The 16,972-nt window shown below is 41.0% G+C and overlaps 1 protein-coding gene across 1 annotated transcript in view; it reads right to left on the bottom strand.

Moving 5' to 3' along the window:
- LOC138359100 (streptococcal hemagglutinin-like) overlaps nucleotides 1-14,487 on the bottom strand; it is a 34,453-nt gene extending 19,966 nt beyond the window's left edge. Inside the window, exon 1 of the mRNA XM_069317807.1 lies at nucleotides 13,716-14,487. Coding sequence (XP_069173908.1) covers nucleotides 13,716-14,487 — 772 coding nt within the window. The remainder of the gene's footprint in view (nucleotides 1-13,715) is intronic.
- Between the last annotated feature and the right edge of the window lie 2,485 nt (nucleotides 14,488-16,972).

Consider the following 16,972-nt stretch of genomic DNA (forward strand, 5'->3'; position numbering starts at 1 on the left):
AGAGAAAACACTGTACAAGGAACCATATAGACCTGGGCTTAATTACCTTTAGTATGAGGCGATCTCGTGCTCTAACAGGATCACCCTACCTAATGACATTAATGCCCATAAATGATAGATAAACGGGTTTCGGCAGAACACTTAACTTGAATTTGTTGACAGCGTGTTGATGATGGTACACCTTTGGTTTCCATAACACTTCGTCCAAGTAAAATTAACAGGAGCCGAATTGCTCCCGTGCGCCTCTGGTCTCAATACAAACAATGCCTAACACTCCATACTACTGACGCTACTGGCCGACATTGTCCAGATATGATAGGAGCCGAATTTGCTCCATGCGTCCCGGAGGTGACAACAACAAAGCTGACCACTCCCTCACCCTGACGCTACTGGCCTACATTGTCCAGATGACAAAGTGATAGAAGGGTCACATTTACTCTACTTTAATACTGATAATTAAGTTAATTTATATGAGATGTTTTTATGATGGTAAAGTCCAAAGACTAATGTATTTAAGAATAATTCCCACCATAATAGGTGGTGAATTTAAAATAGTATGTGGTAATGATATCCCGTTTTCTATAGACGGTAATTCCACTACAAGTTACATTTTCTATGGGTAACTTGTTTATGGAATACAGCAGCAATTATCTGTCTGTATGATATTATTATTAAATGGTGTCGGATTTTCCGACACTACCCACTTCAAGACTCCGTACCAATATAGAAGCATCAAGAGGAAGTATGGACCAATAGGTTTTCTGCAGTTACTTCCATTCTTATGTTCTCTTATCCAACAAATACCCATTGTTTCGTGTTCTGTCTTGGGTTGTCATAATTTTGTTCAACTCACTCAAAACTGTTGTACGATATCACCTCACCCAAATGCGAGAATAAATATTGAAGCAAATGGCATGTTTACAGGTTACAGTTGTGTGTGTAAACTAAAGTCTTTGAAAATGTGACAGGTAATTACGAAACGCGTTCAGGCGTCACGTCAGACTAGAAATAAAAATGAATTTTGGAGAATTGATTTTTCAATTACCATCGACAGTGAGAAGAAACATAAAGAGAACATTCGTGTTAGAATTATTAATCTTATCTTTTCGGTCATATTTAACAATATATATTGTTACGATAATCTCCTTCAAGAGAGATTAGGCCTGCTCTTTCCTACCATCAAGGTACTTCAGTACATCTACAACATCTAAATACTACAAGCAAGTGTAGTAAATATTGAGTCAAATACATTTTGCCAGGCGCAAACATATCACACTCGCTCTCCCCTCCCTCGTCGCCGATCACCAAACTACCATTTCCAGCCTGCCTGCTTCTGATTGGTGAATCGACGTCTGCACCACTGCACCTCTGCACCTCAGCGCCCTCTACCTAGCCGATGTCTGGGCCTGAACCAGTCATTGAAGTTAGAATATCCTGTGCTCTCAAGCTGTAAGCAACCAACTGATATACGCTCTGTTTATTGGTGGATGTTCTCAGCGCTATATTCTCAGCACCTGTTAATCATTTTTCTGTCTTTATTTTGTTTCTAGAGTAGCGTCACAACAGTTTTATTTTTATGTTATATTTTTTTACTTGTTAATTTGCATTGTACATAGCCAAGGAATTGTCTTATTCATAATTTGTTTTTAAGTTAATTAAAGTTTCATTGTTCATACTATGTGTTTTGCGCGTCTTCTCTTACTTTACCACAGACAACAGCCAAGCAGTCGATCTTTTTTTTTTTAAATGTGATTAGGCGAGAGAACGAGAAAGAGAGAACTGGATAAGCACCTCCAAAGGATACCTGATCAACCAGGCTGTGACTCATACGTCAGGCTGCGAGCAGCCGCGTCTAACAGCCTGGTTGATCAGTCCAGCAACCAGGAGGCCTGGTCGACGACCGGGCCGCGGGGACACTAAGCCCCGGAAGCACCACAAGGTAGCCTCAAGGTAAGGTAGGCATTAACATCAGCCAAAGTGAGGACTGCATTACTATCTACACTTTCCCGTCACAAAATAAAATATATATATATATGTATGTATGTATGCGCATATATATATATATATATATATATATATGCGCATACATATATATATATATATATATATATATATATATATATATATATATATATATATATATATATATATATATATATATATATATATATATATATTTATATATATATGCGAAGAAGCTTGAATGGTCCCCCAAGAATATGTAGACTTGAGTAATCTACATGTAGACTACATTGTCTACACGTAGACAATGTAGACTTTTGTATTATTGAACTTAGACAAACCAGAAAGGTTTTCTATTTATGTCGCTAATGAAACCTAATCCCGCCGCCTTAGGCCAAATAAACACTGAGGTCCAATACAATAAGTATATGTGCTACACTAGGCCTAGAAATGTTTAAATTTGGATTTATCTTTATTTTCCCAAACTGTATAATGAATAGTACCAAATTCTACTCTCAATTAGTCCTTCAGGTCAATATTTGTACGACCGTCCACATAGTAATATATAGTACTATCTTATCAAGAGGATGAGTTGTTGTGATTGGCACCAAGTATCAAGACCGAACCTCCCCTCCCCCCCCCCCCTCCCCCCCCATCTACCTGTCCGGCTACAACAGCCAGCGTTAAGTCCAATACTAAGACTTATCTTGAATTGACGCGGATAATTCTGAGGTGCTGAGAAGCCTTTCATCGGGCGAGTAGCTGTTGCGGCCTCCATATTCTGCTCTTTGGCAGGCTCAACGATGCGCTTTGGCCTGCTCTGGGGAACGACGCCCGCCACTGCCCCCCGAATGAGAAGGCAGGAGGCAAACCGGGAGTCCCCCTAATATTTGACAATTTCCCTGGATATTTTAACTCTTGTAATCCCTACCTTCCTCTAATGACAATTATGTAAATATCTCTCGCTTCCTCAGTAAACATTCCAGTCACTGTAGTAGCTCACTTTATTAAGTCATCCACGGAACTCCGCAAGATTCTCTGGGTGAAAAGATCTGTTTCTAAGGCACAACAAATTGGTAGGTCTCTATTCTCGTCCTCACACACCCGAGGCTGTCTACAGTCCTCCTTTACATACTGATCTATCATCCTATATCTTATATTCCTCTTCTTATGCTGCGTCTCTAAGAATATATCTTCCCTCTCGTGTACTAACATAAAAACGTCAAATTTAACTGATCTTTCCACCCGGAGGCTGCTCAACTTTCTCGCCATCCTCTCTGAAGGCTTACATTTTCGTCCCATTTTCCATCATGTTTTAACTGTAATCTTACCCAGTCACCTCCGGGTCCCGCTGTTTGGCTCTGTAAAAGAAGGTGGACGATGTACCGGATGTGCATGTAACATATTTGAACAATCTTCTCTCGTACATACAGCAATGAAGCGCATCAATGACTGGGCAAGTACAACTCAAACCGAACTTGCAGGCATATACCTTGCCACTGAATTTTTAAAAGACAAAGGCAGTGGACTTATATACTGTGACTCGCAGAGTGCACTCCTGGCACTGAATGCACATAGTAGTGAAACCCAGAAAATAGTCAGTGATATTCGAATGAATGTTTTAGCTGCTAAAGAAAACAGATTTGAGATTAAATTCCTATGGATACCATCACATGTTGGCATCTCAAGGCATGACACTGTTGATATGCTTGCAAAGACAGCCTGTAAAAAAACAGTGGTAGAAATTGATATGGGTGTTTCATTAGCAGTGACAAAGAGAATACTTAAACAAATATCTAATGAAGATCTCACCGACCTAACAAATTCACAAAGACCGGAAAGTTGTAGCATTAAATATTATGATAGATATCGTGAGGAGACATTCACATATGGGACAAATAGAACAAGAACCCGGCAATGTGATGTTATAGTGGCCAGAATACGCCTGGGATATAGACGTATCTGGCAGCTTTCTCAAAACCCAAATGTCGAGTACACAATGTGTCAACTTTGTGAAAGAGAAAACATGCACTCTCTTGAACATTATATTGTAGAATGTCCCATATTGACTGACTTTCGCCCTCCTGGGCTAAGGTATGCTGAACTCTGTAGTTACTATATGAGTACTGGAACACTTGATGATATATTGGACTTGTATCCAAAATTGACCATGTAATGTATCAATTATACAATGTATGTATGTGATGTAACTATATAACCTGAGCTTGTAAAAGCACCTTAATCACCTTCAATCATGTTAATTGTTAATTTATTAATTGTTAATTTTATTATTTCTAAAAATGTTAATTTTAATTTATTAAGTCTTGTAAAAAAATATAATAATCAGTTTTCATACTTTTTCAGGTAAGATGTCAATAGCTCATCGTGTGACAGGAATCCACCAATTCTTAAGGTACGTAACTATTTCGTTCTGTTTCCATGGCTGCCGTATTATGAGTTGTGGAAACTAATCATATCTTAGAAGTCTGATTAGTCACTTCATAAACAAAGGTGCTATGACGTCGAGGAGGACCGTCTAGGTGACATCAGCAGAGATACGATGTCTCAGGTCACTAGTGTTAGTGTAAGCTGGGTTTATCCGGGGAAAGGTGTGGCGTCAAGCATTGCCTTACAGGAGTCGTAGTTGTAGGGTTAAAGGGGCTCTTAGTGAATGATTTCTGGGGAAGATTACTCCCGTGTACTGGGTGTGTGGAGGCACTTGCGGGTGAAATACGTCCAGCAAGCGTTGTCAAGCTGCCTTGCGAATCAGAACTGAACTGGCCGGTCAATTTGCGTAGAGGACTGAGTAGAAGGTCGCTATATACAGGTCTGGTGTAGGTGGTGAAGAGAGTACTGAAGAACAGTAGAGTAGATTAAACTTTTCTTGACCGACCATCTGTTATTTTGTTTGATCTGTCAGGCATCTGAATTGGTGGCAAACAAGTTACTTTGTTATAAGCTTATAAGTGTAAACAGATGTAAACTTGTTCCCAGAGACACACAATGTAGCACAATGGATAAATTCACAAAATTATGGGCAATCAGGTATGGTGATTGTCGCAGGACTCGTCCTAAATATTGGAGAGTAGTGAGGGTGTTGAGGGGAGCAGAGGTGACTGGTGCTGCTGGTGGGTGTAGTGACAGGTGAGGGTGTTGAGGAGAGCAGAGGTGCTGCTGGTGGGTGTAGTGACAGGTGAGGCTTTGATAAAAACGTGCATAGAATGCAACATGAAGGTAGATTACCAACAGAGCTTTCAATGCCAACTCTGTTCAGCAGCCATACACAAAAAATGTGCCAACATGACTAACAATTCAAGGAGAAATGGTCCCAGTGACCACTCTGTGTACTGGCTCTGCAAAAAGGATGATGTAACTTTTTTGAAATTGATGGAAATCCTGGATAAAACTCCCGCCGAAAACACAGAATTACTAATTAATGCCTGCATAGCAATTTCTAATGTCTTCAAACAAACTGTACATGACAGCAAGGTACAACCAGCTGTGGGACAGAGCGCGGTGGCAGCGGCGCCTGAGCAGGGCGCGGAGTCGGGGCCGCCTGAGCGGGACGCGGTGTCCCAGGCCCCGGAGCAGGGCACAGTGTCGGGGACGCCGCAGCAGAGTGCGGTCCCTGGCAAAGGGAAACCAACAATACAAGGCCCCAAAATCTGCTGGTATTACAAATGGGCTACCTGTAAGCATGGGGAATCGGGAAGAATAAATGGAACATGTACATACGATCACCCTAGAAAGTGCAGAAACCTCCTCAATACAGGTAAATGTACCAAAAGCTGTGAATTCTTTCACCCAGAAATTTGCAAGAACTCTTTGGACAGGAAAGAGTGCTTCAATGCTGAATGTCCAGCTTTTCATATAAGAGGTACCAGGCGAATAAAACCGACAGACTACCACTATGAAAACAGCCACTACTCCATCGACCGGGATAATTTTTTAGCAAGAGGAGGAGGAGAAGAATGGCTAAAAATGACCAGACTCTACCACCAACTCAGACAAATGCTAGAGAGGACGCAAACACAGTGGCCTCCTTACCAGAGCCTCAGATATTAACACCAATTAAAGCATCCAGCACTTCCACTAACACGATAACATCATTTATATTTGCCAACATCCAGGGTATAAAAACACGCAAATCCAACAAAGTTCACTTTATAGATGGTCTCCTTCATGAGGCAAATGCAGTGTTTGCAGCCCTAACAGAAACTCACACAAAGGACTACCTTGATGGTGAAATATGGATCTCAGAATACAATCTCTTCAGATGTGATAGGAAACACCGGCTTCAGGGTGGGGTCAGCCTCTACATCAAAGACACACTCATCTGTACTGAGCTGCTAAACACCACAAATGATATGGTGGAAGTGCTGATAATCAAAATAGAGATCCTAACTGTAGTTGTTGTCCTTGTATATAAGTCACCGGAGGCAAACCCTCAGCAGTTTAAAGACCAACTAATGAAAATAGAACACTGCTTGGAAAACCTCACAAATCCAGCTCCGAACATCATCCTGCTTGGGGACTTCAACGTACGGCACCTGAAATGGAAGCACCTGGCTAATACAGTAATATCAGAAAGAATACCAGGAAGTAGCCTAAATGAACAGGCACATGCAAATGACCTGCTACGGATGTGCGACAGGTTTGCATTAAACCAGCAAATAGTACAACCAACTAGGAAGGAGAACACGCTGGACCTCATTTTCACTAATAATGATGAGTTGATCGGGAACATAATGATTACAAATACCTGTTACTCAGATCACAACTTAATTGAAGTTCTGACAACCATGGGGAATGGACCTTCAAAACCAGTCCAGATTCCCGGTGGAGGAGATTTCAGCAAATTCAACTTCAATAATAAACAGATAAACTGGGAGCAAATAAACTAGGCCTTCACAGAAATAAACTGGGAAGAACAGCTAGAAAATGCAAACCTGAACCAGTGCCTGGAAAAAATAAGCTCAGTAGCACTAGAAACATGTTCAAACCGCATACCCCTAAGAAAAAAGAGAAAGAGATGCAGATTGGAACGGGAACGTCGTTCCCTATATAGGCGAAGAAAACGAATCGCGGAACAACTTGAGAGTCGCACCTTATCTCAAGAACGGCGAAGAAGGTTAGGTAGAGAAATAGAAACAATTGAACGGAAGCTACAAGAATCATACAAAACCCTGGAGAGGCAAAGAGAGCAAAAGGCCATCAGTGAAATAGAGAGAAATCCGAAATATTTTTTCTCCTATGCAAAATCAAGATCAAAAACCACATCTAGTATCGGGCCCCTGCGAAAGGGAGATGGAACTTTCACCGATGACAACAAAGAAATGAGCGAGTTACTGAGGAAGAAGTACGACTCTGTTTTCAGTGAGCCATTAAATGCACTAAAGATTGATAACCCAAATGAATTTTTCATGGATATGATACCAACATCAAATCATATATCAGACGTCGCCCTATCCCCACTAGATTTTGAAGAAGCCATAAACAGTATGCCTATGCACTATGCACCAGGCCCGGATTCTTGGAACTCCATATTCATCAAGAACTGTAAAAAAACCACTATCGCAGGCCCTTCACATTCTGTGGAGACAAAGCCTAGATACTGGCGCTATCCCTGACATACTAAAAACAGCAGAGATAGCACCACTCCATAAAGGAGGAAATAAGGCAGAGGCAAAAAATTACAGACCGATAGCACTAACATCGCACATCATAAAAATTAAGAGTGCTAAGAAGTAAGATCACAAAATACATGGAATCACAGCATCTCCATAACCCCGGACAACATGGTTTCAGAACAGGGCGCTCTTGCCTGTCGCAGTTGCTCATCCACTATGATATGGCATTAGATGCTATGGAAGACAAACAAAACGCTGATGTAATTTACACAGATTTCGCAAAAGCTTTTGATAAATGTGACCATGGCGTTATTGCACATAAAATGCGTTCAAAAGGAATTACCGGAAAAATAGGCAGATGGATCTACAATTTCCTGACTAACAGAACCCAATGTGTAATAGTCAACAAAATAAAATCCAGCCCATCAACCGTGAAGAGCTCAGTCCCCCAGGGTACTGTGCTTGCTCCAGTACTTTTTCTCATCCTCATATCGGACATAGACAAGAACACAACCTATAGCACTGTATCATCCTTTGCAGATGACACTAGGATCTTCATGAGAGTAGGCAACATAGAGGACACGGCGAACCTCCAGTCAGATGTAGATCAGGTCTTTCTATGGGCTACAGAAAATAATATGGTGTTTAACGAAGATAAGTTCCAGCTCACGCGCTATGGAAAAAATGAAAATATAAAAACGGAAACCACGTACAAAACTCAGGCAAATCATAACATAGAACGAAAAGGCAATGTAAAGGATCTGGGTGTACTCATGTCGGAAGACCTTACCTTTAAAGAACACAATAAAGTAGCCGTCACAACTGCAAGAAAAATGACAGGTTGGATAACAAGAACTTTTCACACTAGAGATGCTATACCGATGATGATACTTTTCAAAACGCTTGTGCTCTCTAGAGTGGAGTACTGCTGCACAATGACAGCACCTTTCAAAGCGGGAGAAATTGCTGACCTGGAGAGCGTGCAGAGATCCTTTACTGCTAGAATCCACTCAGTAAAACATCTAAACTATTGGGACCGACTAAAGAGCCTAAAACTGTACTCCCTTGAGCGCAGGCGGGAGAGGTACATAATAATTTACACGTGGAAAATATTAGAGGGGCTGGTCCCAAACCTGCACACAGAAATAACATCACATGAGACCAGAAGACATGGCAGGATGTGCAGAATACCCCCGTTGAAAAACAGAGGTGCAACAGGTACTCTGAGAGAGAACTCTTATCAACATCAGAGGCCCGAGACTGTTCAACACGCTTCCACTACACATAAGGGCATAACTGGCCGACCCCTCACAGTGTTCAAGAGAGAACTGGATAAACACCTCCAAAGGATACCTGATCAACCAGGCTGTGACTCATACGTCAGGCTGCGAGCAGCCGCGTCTAACAGCCTGGTTGATCAGTCCGGCAACCAGGAGGCCTGGTCGACGACCGGGCCGTGGGGACGCTAAGCCCCGGAAGCACCTCAAGGTAACCTCAAGGTAACGTGATATACATACCGAAACATGACACATACTGTGTGGTAACACATACCGCGAGGTGACACACATTAACATGTGATTCATAGTGGCAGATGGTGACACATCAACCCGTTCTCGCAAATTTAGTAAGTCAATATTGACTTATTAAATATGTGCATAGGTGACATACTTAACATAATAGTTTCCCTTGAAAAGCTTCATAGAAAACACCGACCTTACCTAACCTACTTAGTATGTTAAGATAAGCATCTTATTGCTTTGTAATTACAATTATTACCTAACCTATACCTATAATAGGTTAAGTAACAATTGTAATTACGAAGCTATAAGATGCTTATTTTAACATACTAAGTAGGTTAGGTAAGGTCGGTGTTTTCTATGAAGCTTTTCAAGGGAAACTATTACGTTTAGTATGTCACCTATGCACGCAACTAATAAGTCAATATTGACTTATTAAATTTGCGAGAACGGGTTGGACACATACACATGATACACACACAGGTAACACATACTGAGACACCTACACACAGACACGTGACACATAGGGACACACGCGCATGTGTTCTCCCGGGCTCTCAACACATAATGACCCAAATATACACGAAACCATCGATAAATAGTTAGTTATCAATCTTATAGTTATCAATAGTTATCAATAGTTATCAATAGTTATCAATAGTTATCAATAGTTATCAATAGTTATCAATCAACAGTTATACAAGTATTTATATACAAAAATTACGTCAATGTTAACAAATAAATTAAAATGAAATAATAATTAACCAATTCAAAATACAACTAATTAAAGGCATGTGTTGGGTAGTTACTGACATGTGTTGGGTAGTTACTGGCGTGTGTTGGGTAGTTACTGACATGTGTTGGGTAGTTACTGACATGTGTTGGGTAGTTACTGGCGTGTGTTGGGTAGTTACTGACATGTGTTGGGTAGTTACTGACATGTGTTGGGTAGTTACTGACATGTGTTGGGTAGTTACTGGCGTGTGTTGGGTAGTTACTGGCGTGTGTTGGGTAGTTACTGACATGTGTTGGGTAGTTACTGACATGTGTTGGGTAGTTACTGACATGTGTTGGGTAGTTACTGACATGTGTTGGGTAGTTACTGACATGTGTTGGGTAGTTACTGGCGTGTGTTGGGTAGTTACTGACATGTGTTGGGTAGTTACTGACATGTGTTGGGTAGTTACTGACATGTGTTGGGTAGTTACTGGCGTGTGTTGGGTAGTTACTGACATGTGTTGGGTAGTTACTGACATGTGTTGGGTAGTTACTGGCGTGTGTTGGGTAGTTACTGACATGTGTTGGGTAGTTACTGACATGTGTTGGGTAGTTACTGACATGTGTTGGGTAGTTACTGGCGTGTGTTGGGTAGTTACTGGCGTGTGTTGGGTAGTTACTGACATGTGTTGGGTAGTTACTGACATGTGTTGGGTAGTTACTGACATGTCTTGGGTAGTTACTGACATGTGTTGGGTAGTTACTGGCGTGTGTTGGGTAGTTACTGACATGTGTTGGGTAGTTACTGACATGTGTTGGGTAGTTACTGGCGTGTGTTGGGTAGTTACTGACATGTGTTGGGTAGTTACTGACATGTGTTGGGTAGTTACTGACATGTGTTGGGTAGTTACTGACATGTGTTGGGTAGTTACTGACATGTGTTGGGTAGTTACTGACATGTGTTGGGTAGTTACTGACATGTGTTGTGGTGTTACTGACATGTGTTGGGTAGTTACTGACATGTGTTGGGTAGTTACTGACATGTGTTGTGGTGTTACTGACATGTGTTGGGTAGTTACTGACATGTGTTGGGTAGTTACTGACATGTGTTGGGTAGTTACTGACATGTGTTGGGTAGTTACTGACATATATAATATCTAACATAACTTAAATATGGGACCAAGTGACCTATTATATAAAAATGTCTTTCAAAACCCAATAAAATATTAGTTTGTCGTGGTCGTTCAGGTGGCAATATTATTCCTCTCAAAACAATTGATAACAAACTGAAATAGAAGCAGAGTGGTTGAGTGGGTGTTGCTCTCTAGGATCAGTAGGAGTAGATTGATCAACAATCTTAGTGATTAGAGAAGCAAGAGGTTATTTACGATGATTAATCAGTAAACAAATCCAAATGTGACAGTGATTCGAATCCTAACATGAATTATAGGAGTCACAAAGGGCTGTTTCTGTTTATATCTACTCCAACTTACTTATATGTCTAGCTTACGCTTGAAACAATCCAGTGAGTTACTTTCTTACCCGTGTTACCCGAAAGGTTTAACCTTAAATTAGAAGCAATATATCCAAACCTGTATTTACCCAGGTCTTTCCTGAATCTAAACTTATCCAATTGATATCCATTGTTTCACGTTCTATTTGAATATATATATATATATATATATATATATATATATATATATATATATATATATATATATATATATATATATATATGTCGTACCTAGTAGCCAGAACTCACTTCTCAGCCTACTATTCAAGGCCCGATTTGCCTAATAAGCCAAGTTTTCCTGAATTAATATATTTACTATAATTTTTTTCTTATGAAATGATAAAGCAACCCTTTTCTCTATGTATGAGGTCAATTTTTTTTATTGGAGTTAAAATTAACGTAGATATATGACCGAACCTAACCAACCCTACCTAACCTAACCTAACCTATATTTATAGGTAAGGTTAGGTTAGGTAGCCAAAAAAAGCTAGGTTAGGTTAGGTTAGGTAGGTTAGGTAGACGAAAAAACATTAATTCATGAAAACTTGGCTTATTAGGCAAATCGGGCCTTGAATAGTAGGCTGAAAAGTGCGTTCTGGCTATTAGGTACGACATATATATATATATATATATATATATATATATATATATATATATATATATATATATATATATATATATATATATATATATATATAACAATGTCAGACCACGGAGGAAAATGAAACAGGAATTTCCTTAAGTACTTTCGTATATTAAATACATCTTCAGAAGGAATCAAACAGTTATACAAACAGTTTAATATACGAAAGTACTTAAGGAAATTCCTGTTTCATTTTCCTCCGTGGTCTGACATTGTCACATTCTTAATCACGTGTTTATTTTCGTGATATACACACACACACACACACACATATATATATATATATATATATATATATATATATATATATATATATATATATATATATATATATATATATGTCGTACCTAGTAGCCAGAACGCACTTCTCAGCCTACTATGCAAGGCCCGATTTGCCTAATAAGCCAAGTTTTCCTGAATTAATTGTTTTTCAACTACCTAACCTACCTAACATAACCTAACCTAACTTTTTCGGCCACCTAACCAAACCTAACCTATAAAGATAGGTTAGGTTAGGTTAGGTAGGGTTGGTTAGGTTCGGTCATATATCTACGTTAATTTTAACTCCAATAAAAAAAAATTGACCTCATACATAATGAAATGGGTAGCTTTATCATTTCATAAGAAAAAAATTAGAAAAAATATATTAATTCAGGAAAACTTGGCTTATTAGGCAAATCGGGCCTTGCGTAGTAGGCCAAAAAGTGAGTTCTGGCTACTAGGTACGACATATATATATATATATATATATATATATATATATATATATATATATATATATATATATATATATATATATATATATATATATATATATATATAAAATACTTTATTAATACCCCTTTCATTACATACTATTATCCATTACCCTTAAACATTCTAGAGAATAGTAAATTAATCTTTTGTAATCTCCCTTCATAAGAGAGCTTCCCCGCATCCCATTACAAATCCTTATCCTGACGCCTTCCCAGTGCTATATAGTTGGGAAAATTTGACGTTTTCCGCTGACAATTCCCTCTGAGCCGCGGCGACTTAGTGAAGAGTCTATACTGAACCTAACTTGGGGCCCTACCTTGAGGTGCTTCCGGGGCTTAGCGTCCCCGCGGCCCGGTCGTCGACCAGCCCTCCTCGAGGCTAGGACAGGTAGAGCTGAACAATAGCTGTTGTTGATGAGCTTGGGCTTATGGTCCATCAGCCTCTGGAGGGCTATTATGGCCACCACAACGTCCTGACCAGCTAGTAAGTATACTTGTGTCCAGGACATGTATGGTGAACCTTGTAGAGAACGCGGCCACTAATTACCACTGATCTTCTGAAAGATTACCTTGCGTGATCTTGGGAAAACTTCGGGGCTTGCTTCCTATAATCTATTATAATTGTATTTAGCCATATTTTTGTTATGGAGAATATGAATAAGTACTTGAAAGTATTCTTAAGAATGTTTGGACAAGCAATAACTTCTTAATGGGTTTATATTGTACAGTTTTAGGAATAGTGATAATTATACTGAGCTTTTCTTAAAGGAAAATGGAGTCCTGCTGCTTATATACGAGTATATTTATAGTTTCATTGTTAACAAAAGTATAACAGATATATAAAAAGGTGAAAACTCTTCATGAAAAGAAATCGAAAAAAAAAGTATAAATAGTGTTTTGCCGTATAAGCAACAAAGAAATGTGAAGTTGTAACCTTTGGTTCATGTTAAAAAAATATTCACAAATTAAGGAAAATACCGATATTATACTGTGAGACTTTTGTCACTGTTGCAGTGATGACACGCCTCGTGCCTGGCTTGTGTTGTGTCACTGTAACAGTGATGACACGCCTCGTGCCTGGCTTGTGTTGTGTCACTGTAACAGTGATGACACGCCTCGTGCCTGGCTTGTGTTGCGTCACTGTAACAGTGATGACACGCCTCGTGCCTGGCTTGTGTTGCGTCACTGTAGCAGTGATGACACGCCTCGTGCCTGGCTTGTGTTGCGTCACTGTAACAGTGATGACACGCCTCGTGCCTGGCTTGTGTTGCGTCACTGTAACAGTGATGACACGCCTCGTGCCTGGCTTGTGTTGCGTCACTGTAACAGTGATGACACGCCTCGTGCCTGGCTTGTGTTGCGTCACTGTAACAGTGATGACACGCCCCAAATCTGGCTTGTGTTGCGTCACTGTAGCAGTGATGACACGCCCCATGCGTGGCTTGTGTTGTGTCACTGTATCAGTGATGACACGCCTCATGCCTGGATTGTGTTGTGTCACTGTTGCAGTGATGACACGCCCCATGCCTGGCTTGTGTTGCGTCACTGTAGCAGTGATGACACGTCCCATGCCTGGGTTGTGTTGTGTCACTGTAACAGTGATGACACGCCTCATGCCTGGATTGTGTTGCGTCACTGTAGCAGTGATGACACGCCCCATGCCTGGCTTGTGTTGCGTCACTGTAGCAGTGATGACACGTCCCATGCCTGGGTTGTGTTGTGTCACTGTAACAGTGATGACACGCCCCATGCGTGGCTTGTGTTCTCCTAGTGTCATCAGTGTATTCTTAAAGACTTGACGGAACGCATCAGTGAAAAACAGTGACACGCATGAATATTACGATCATAAAAGTGTAAATACAGCAAGTGCGAGATTTTTCAGAGTAAAAAAAAAAAATAATGAAATTCCAGAGTTACAAAACCATATTTTCCTCACTAATTCAGTCACTAATGCATCTCTGTCGATATTTTAAAGTTCAAGTTTTAACTTAAAATTAAATTCATTTTGTCGACAAATTTTACCTTCAGATTCAGCTGTTTTGTAAATGAATCAATTGGTTCTCAGGATTATACCAATCAATCCAAAGCAACATCTCCAAAATAAGTTTGTCTAAGGTTAAACTGTCTGCACACTTTATGAATTTTGCAGTTTCTCCAAATAAACTGAATTTAGAAAAATTGAAATAAAATCAGCATTTGAATCAATGAAGTTCAGATATTGCGTTTGAAGGTTCTGCATGCCAGTTTTCTCAGGAATGTCAAGATCTATCATTTTACATTCTTTAATGAATGCAAAGAGGAGCTTTGCGAGCCATTGTCAACCATATCTAATAAATCATTAGTCATGCAGAGTGCCAGAGTTGTGGAAGGTAGCTAATGTGGTTCAAAATTTTAAGAAAGGAGATAGATCAATTGCGTCAAACTATCGGCCAATTAGCCTAACGTCTATTGTGAGGAAAGTGACTTGAATCGATAATTGCAAATACCATTCGTCTTCATCTTGAAAAACATAAATTAATAAATGATTCACAACATGGGTTTACAAATGGCCGTTCATGTTTAACAAATTTGATATCTATTTATTCTAGCATAGTTGAGGCAGTTGATAGTGGTAAGGATTGTGATGTTGTGTACCTTGACTTTAGCAAAGCTTTTGATACAGTGCCACATGGAAGACTGATTAAAAAGTTAGAGGCTCATGGTATTGGGGGTGCTATATTAATCTGGATTAGGGCATGGCTATACTGAAGGAAACAGTTAGTATAAATGATGTTAAGTCAGAGTGGGAAAATGTTGTAAGTGGAGTGCCTCAAGGCTCTGTCCTGGGACCTCTGCTATTCAGCAGTCGCTAACTGTCGCTGGCACCCCAGACACCACCAGTCACGCCGGCCTCGCTAACTGTACCAGAGTGTAACAACACATGCCTAGACTGGTCCCCCTCAGAGTGACACAAGGGGCCCCGACGCTAAGCAAAACAAGGCTGATATTGACATTAAACAGCATCATTGTGGCGGCGGGATGAGTACCTCTCACTGATGACCGCGTTCACACCACTCACAATCACACTCGCGGCTCAGCCACAATCCAAACACCTCAACCAAATACCCTTGGGGGTAGAGGCCAGAGTATCGGCTCCCACTCCACGCACGCACGCACGCTCACACACACACACACACACACACACACACACACACACACACACACACACACACACACACACACACACACACACACACACACACACACACCAGCTTCACAAAAAAGCAAGGATGGATATTAATCAGGAGAGTTGGAGGGTCCGGGTTAATATACGAGCCCCCCCCCCCACCCCCAGCTCTCAACACCACGTGGGGCGACCCCCTACTTTAACCCCCCCTTACTCTCAACACCGGGAGGGGCGCCCCCCTCACCTAACACCACAAGGACCCTCCAACCCCCCCCCCATTGCCTCTCAGAGCCGAGCCCAAACAGAATAACTGTCCCCCACAATTTACAATAATAGGGGACAATTTTCCATCTAAACTGTCGCCAATAGATCTGGGAGGGAAGGGAAAGGGATGGAGGGAGGGTGAGGGAGAGGGGAGGAAGGAAGGGAGGGGGTGGGGGAGAGGGGATGAAGGAAGGGAGGGGGTGGGGGAGAGGGGAGGAAGCAAGGGAAGGGGGGGAGGAAGGTAGAGAGGGGAGGAAGGAAGGGGGTGAGGGAGAGGGGAGGAAGGAAGGGGGTGGGGGAGAGGGGAGGGAGGGTGGGGGAGAGAAGGATGAAGAGGAGACATGATGATCAGTTCGAGAGTTGAACAAGTCGAGTTGACATGTTGATAGAGAACCCCGGAGGGGTTCGATCCCCGTAGACATGAAGAGGCAAGAGAGCCACAACAGACATGAAGGAGCAAGATAGTCAGAAAAGAATGACTCGAAAGGTACTCCATAAAAGATACTCCATAAGGTACCCCATACAAGGTACACCATAAAAGGTACACCATAAAAGGTACCCCATAAAAGGTACCCCATAAATGGTACTCCATAAATGGTACTCCATAAATGGTACTCCATAAAAGGTACTCCATAAAAGGTGCTCCATAAAAGGTGCTCCATAAAGACGGCCAAAATCACTACAAGACATAACTTGAGAAGCAGCTTCCTCCAGACACACACACAAGGTTGAGAGAGAGATCACAAGCACTATACTGGGACTCCTAACAAGAGGATGGGATGTGTCTGGGATGCTCCCGGACGTA

This window comes from Procambarus clarkii, chromosome 89 (genome assembly GCF_040958095.1).
Source record: "Procambarus clarkii isolate CNS0578487 chromosome 89, FALCON_Pclarkii_2.0, whole genome shotgun sequence".
Lineage (NCBI taxonomy): Eukaryota > Metazoa > Arthropoda > Malacostraca > Decapoda > Cambaridae > Procambarus > Procambarus clarkii.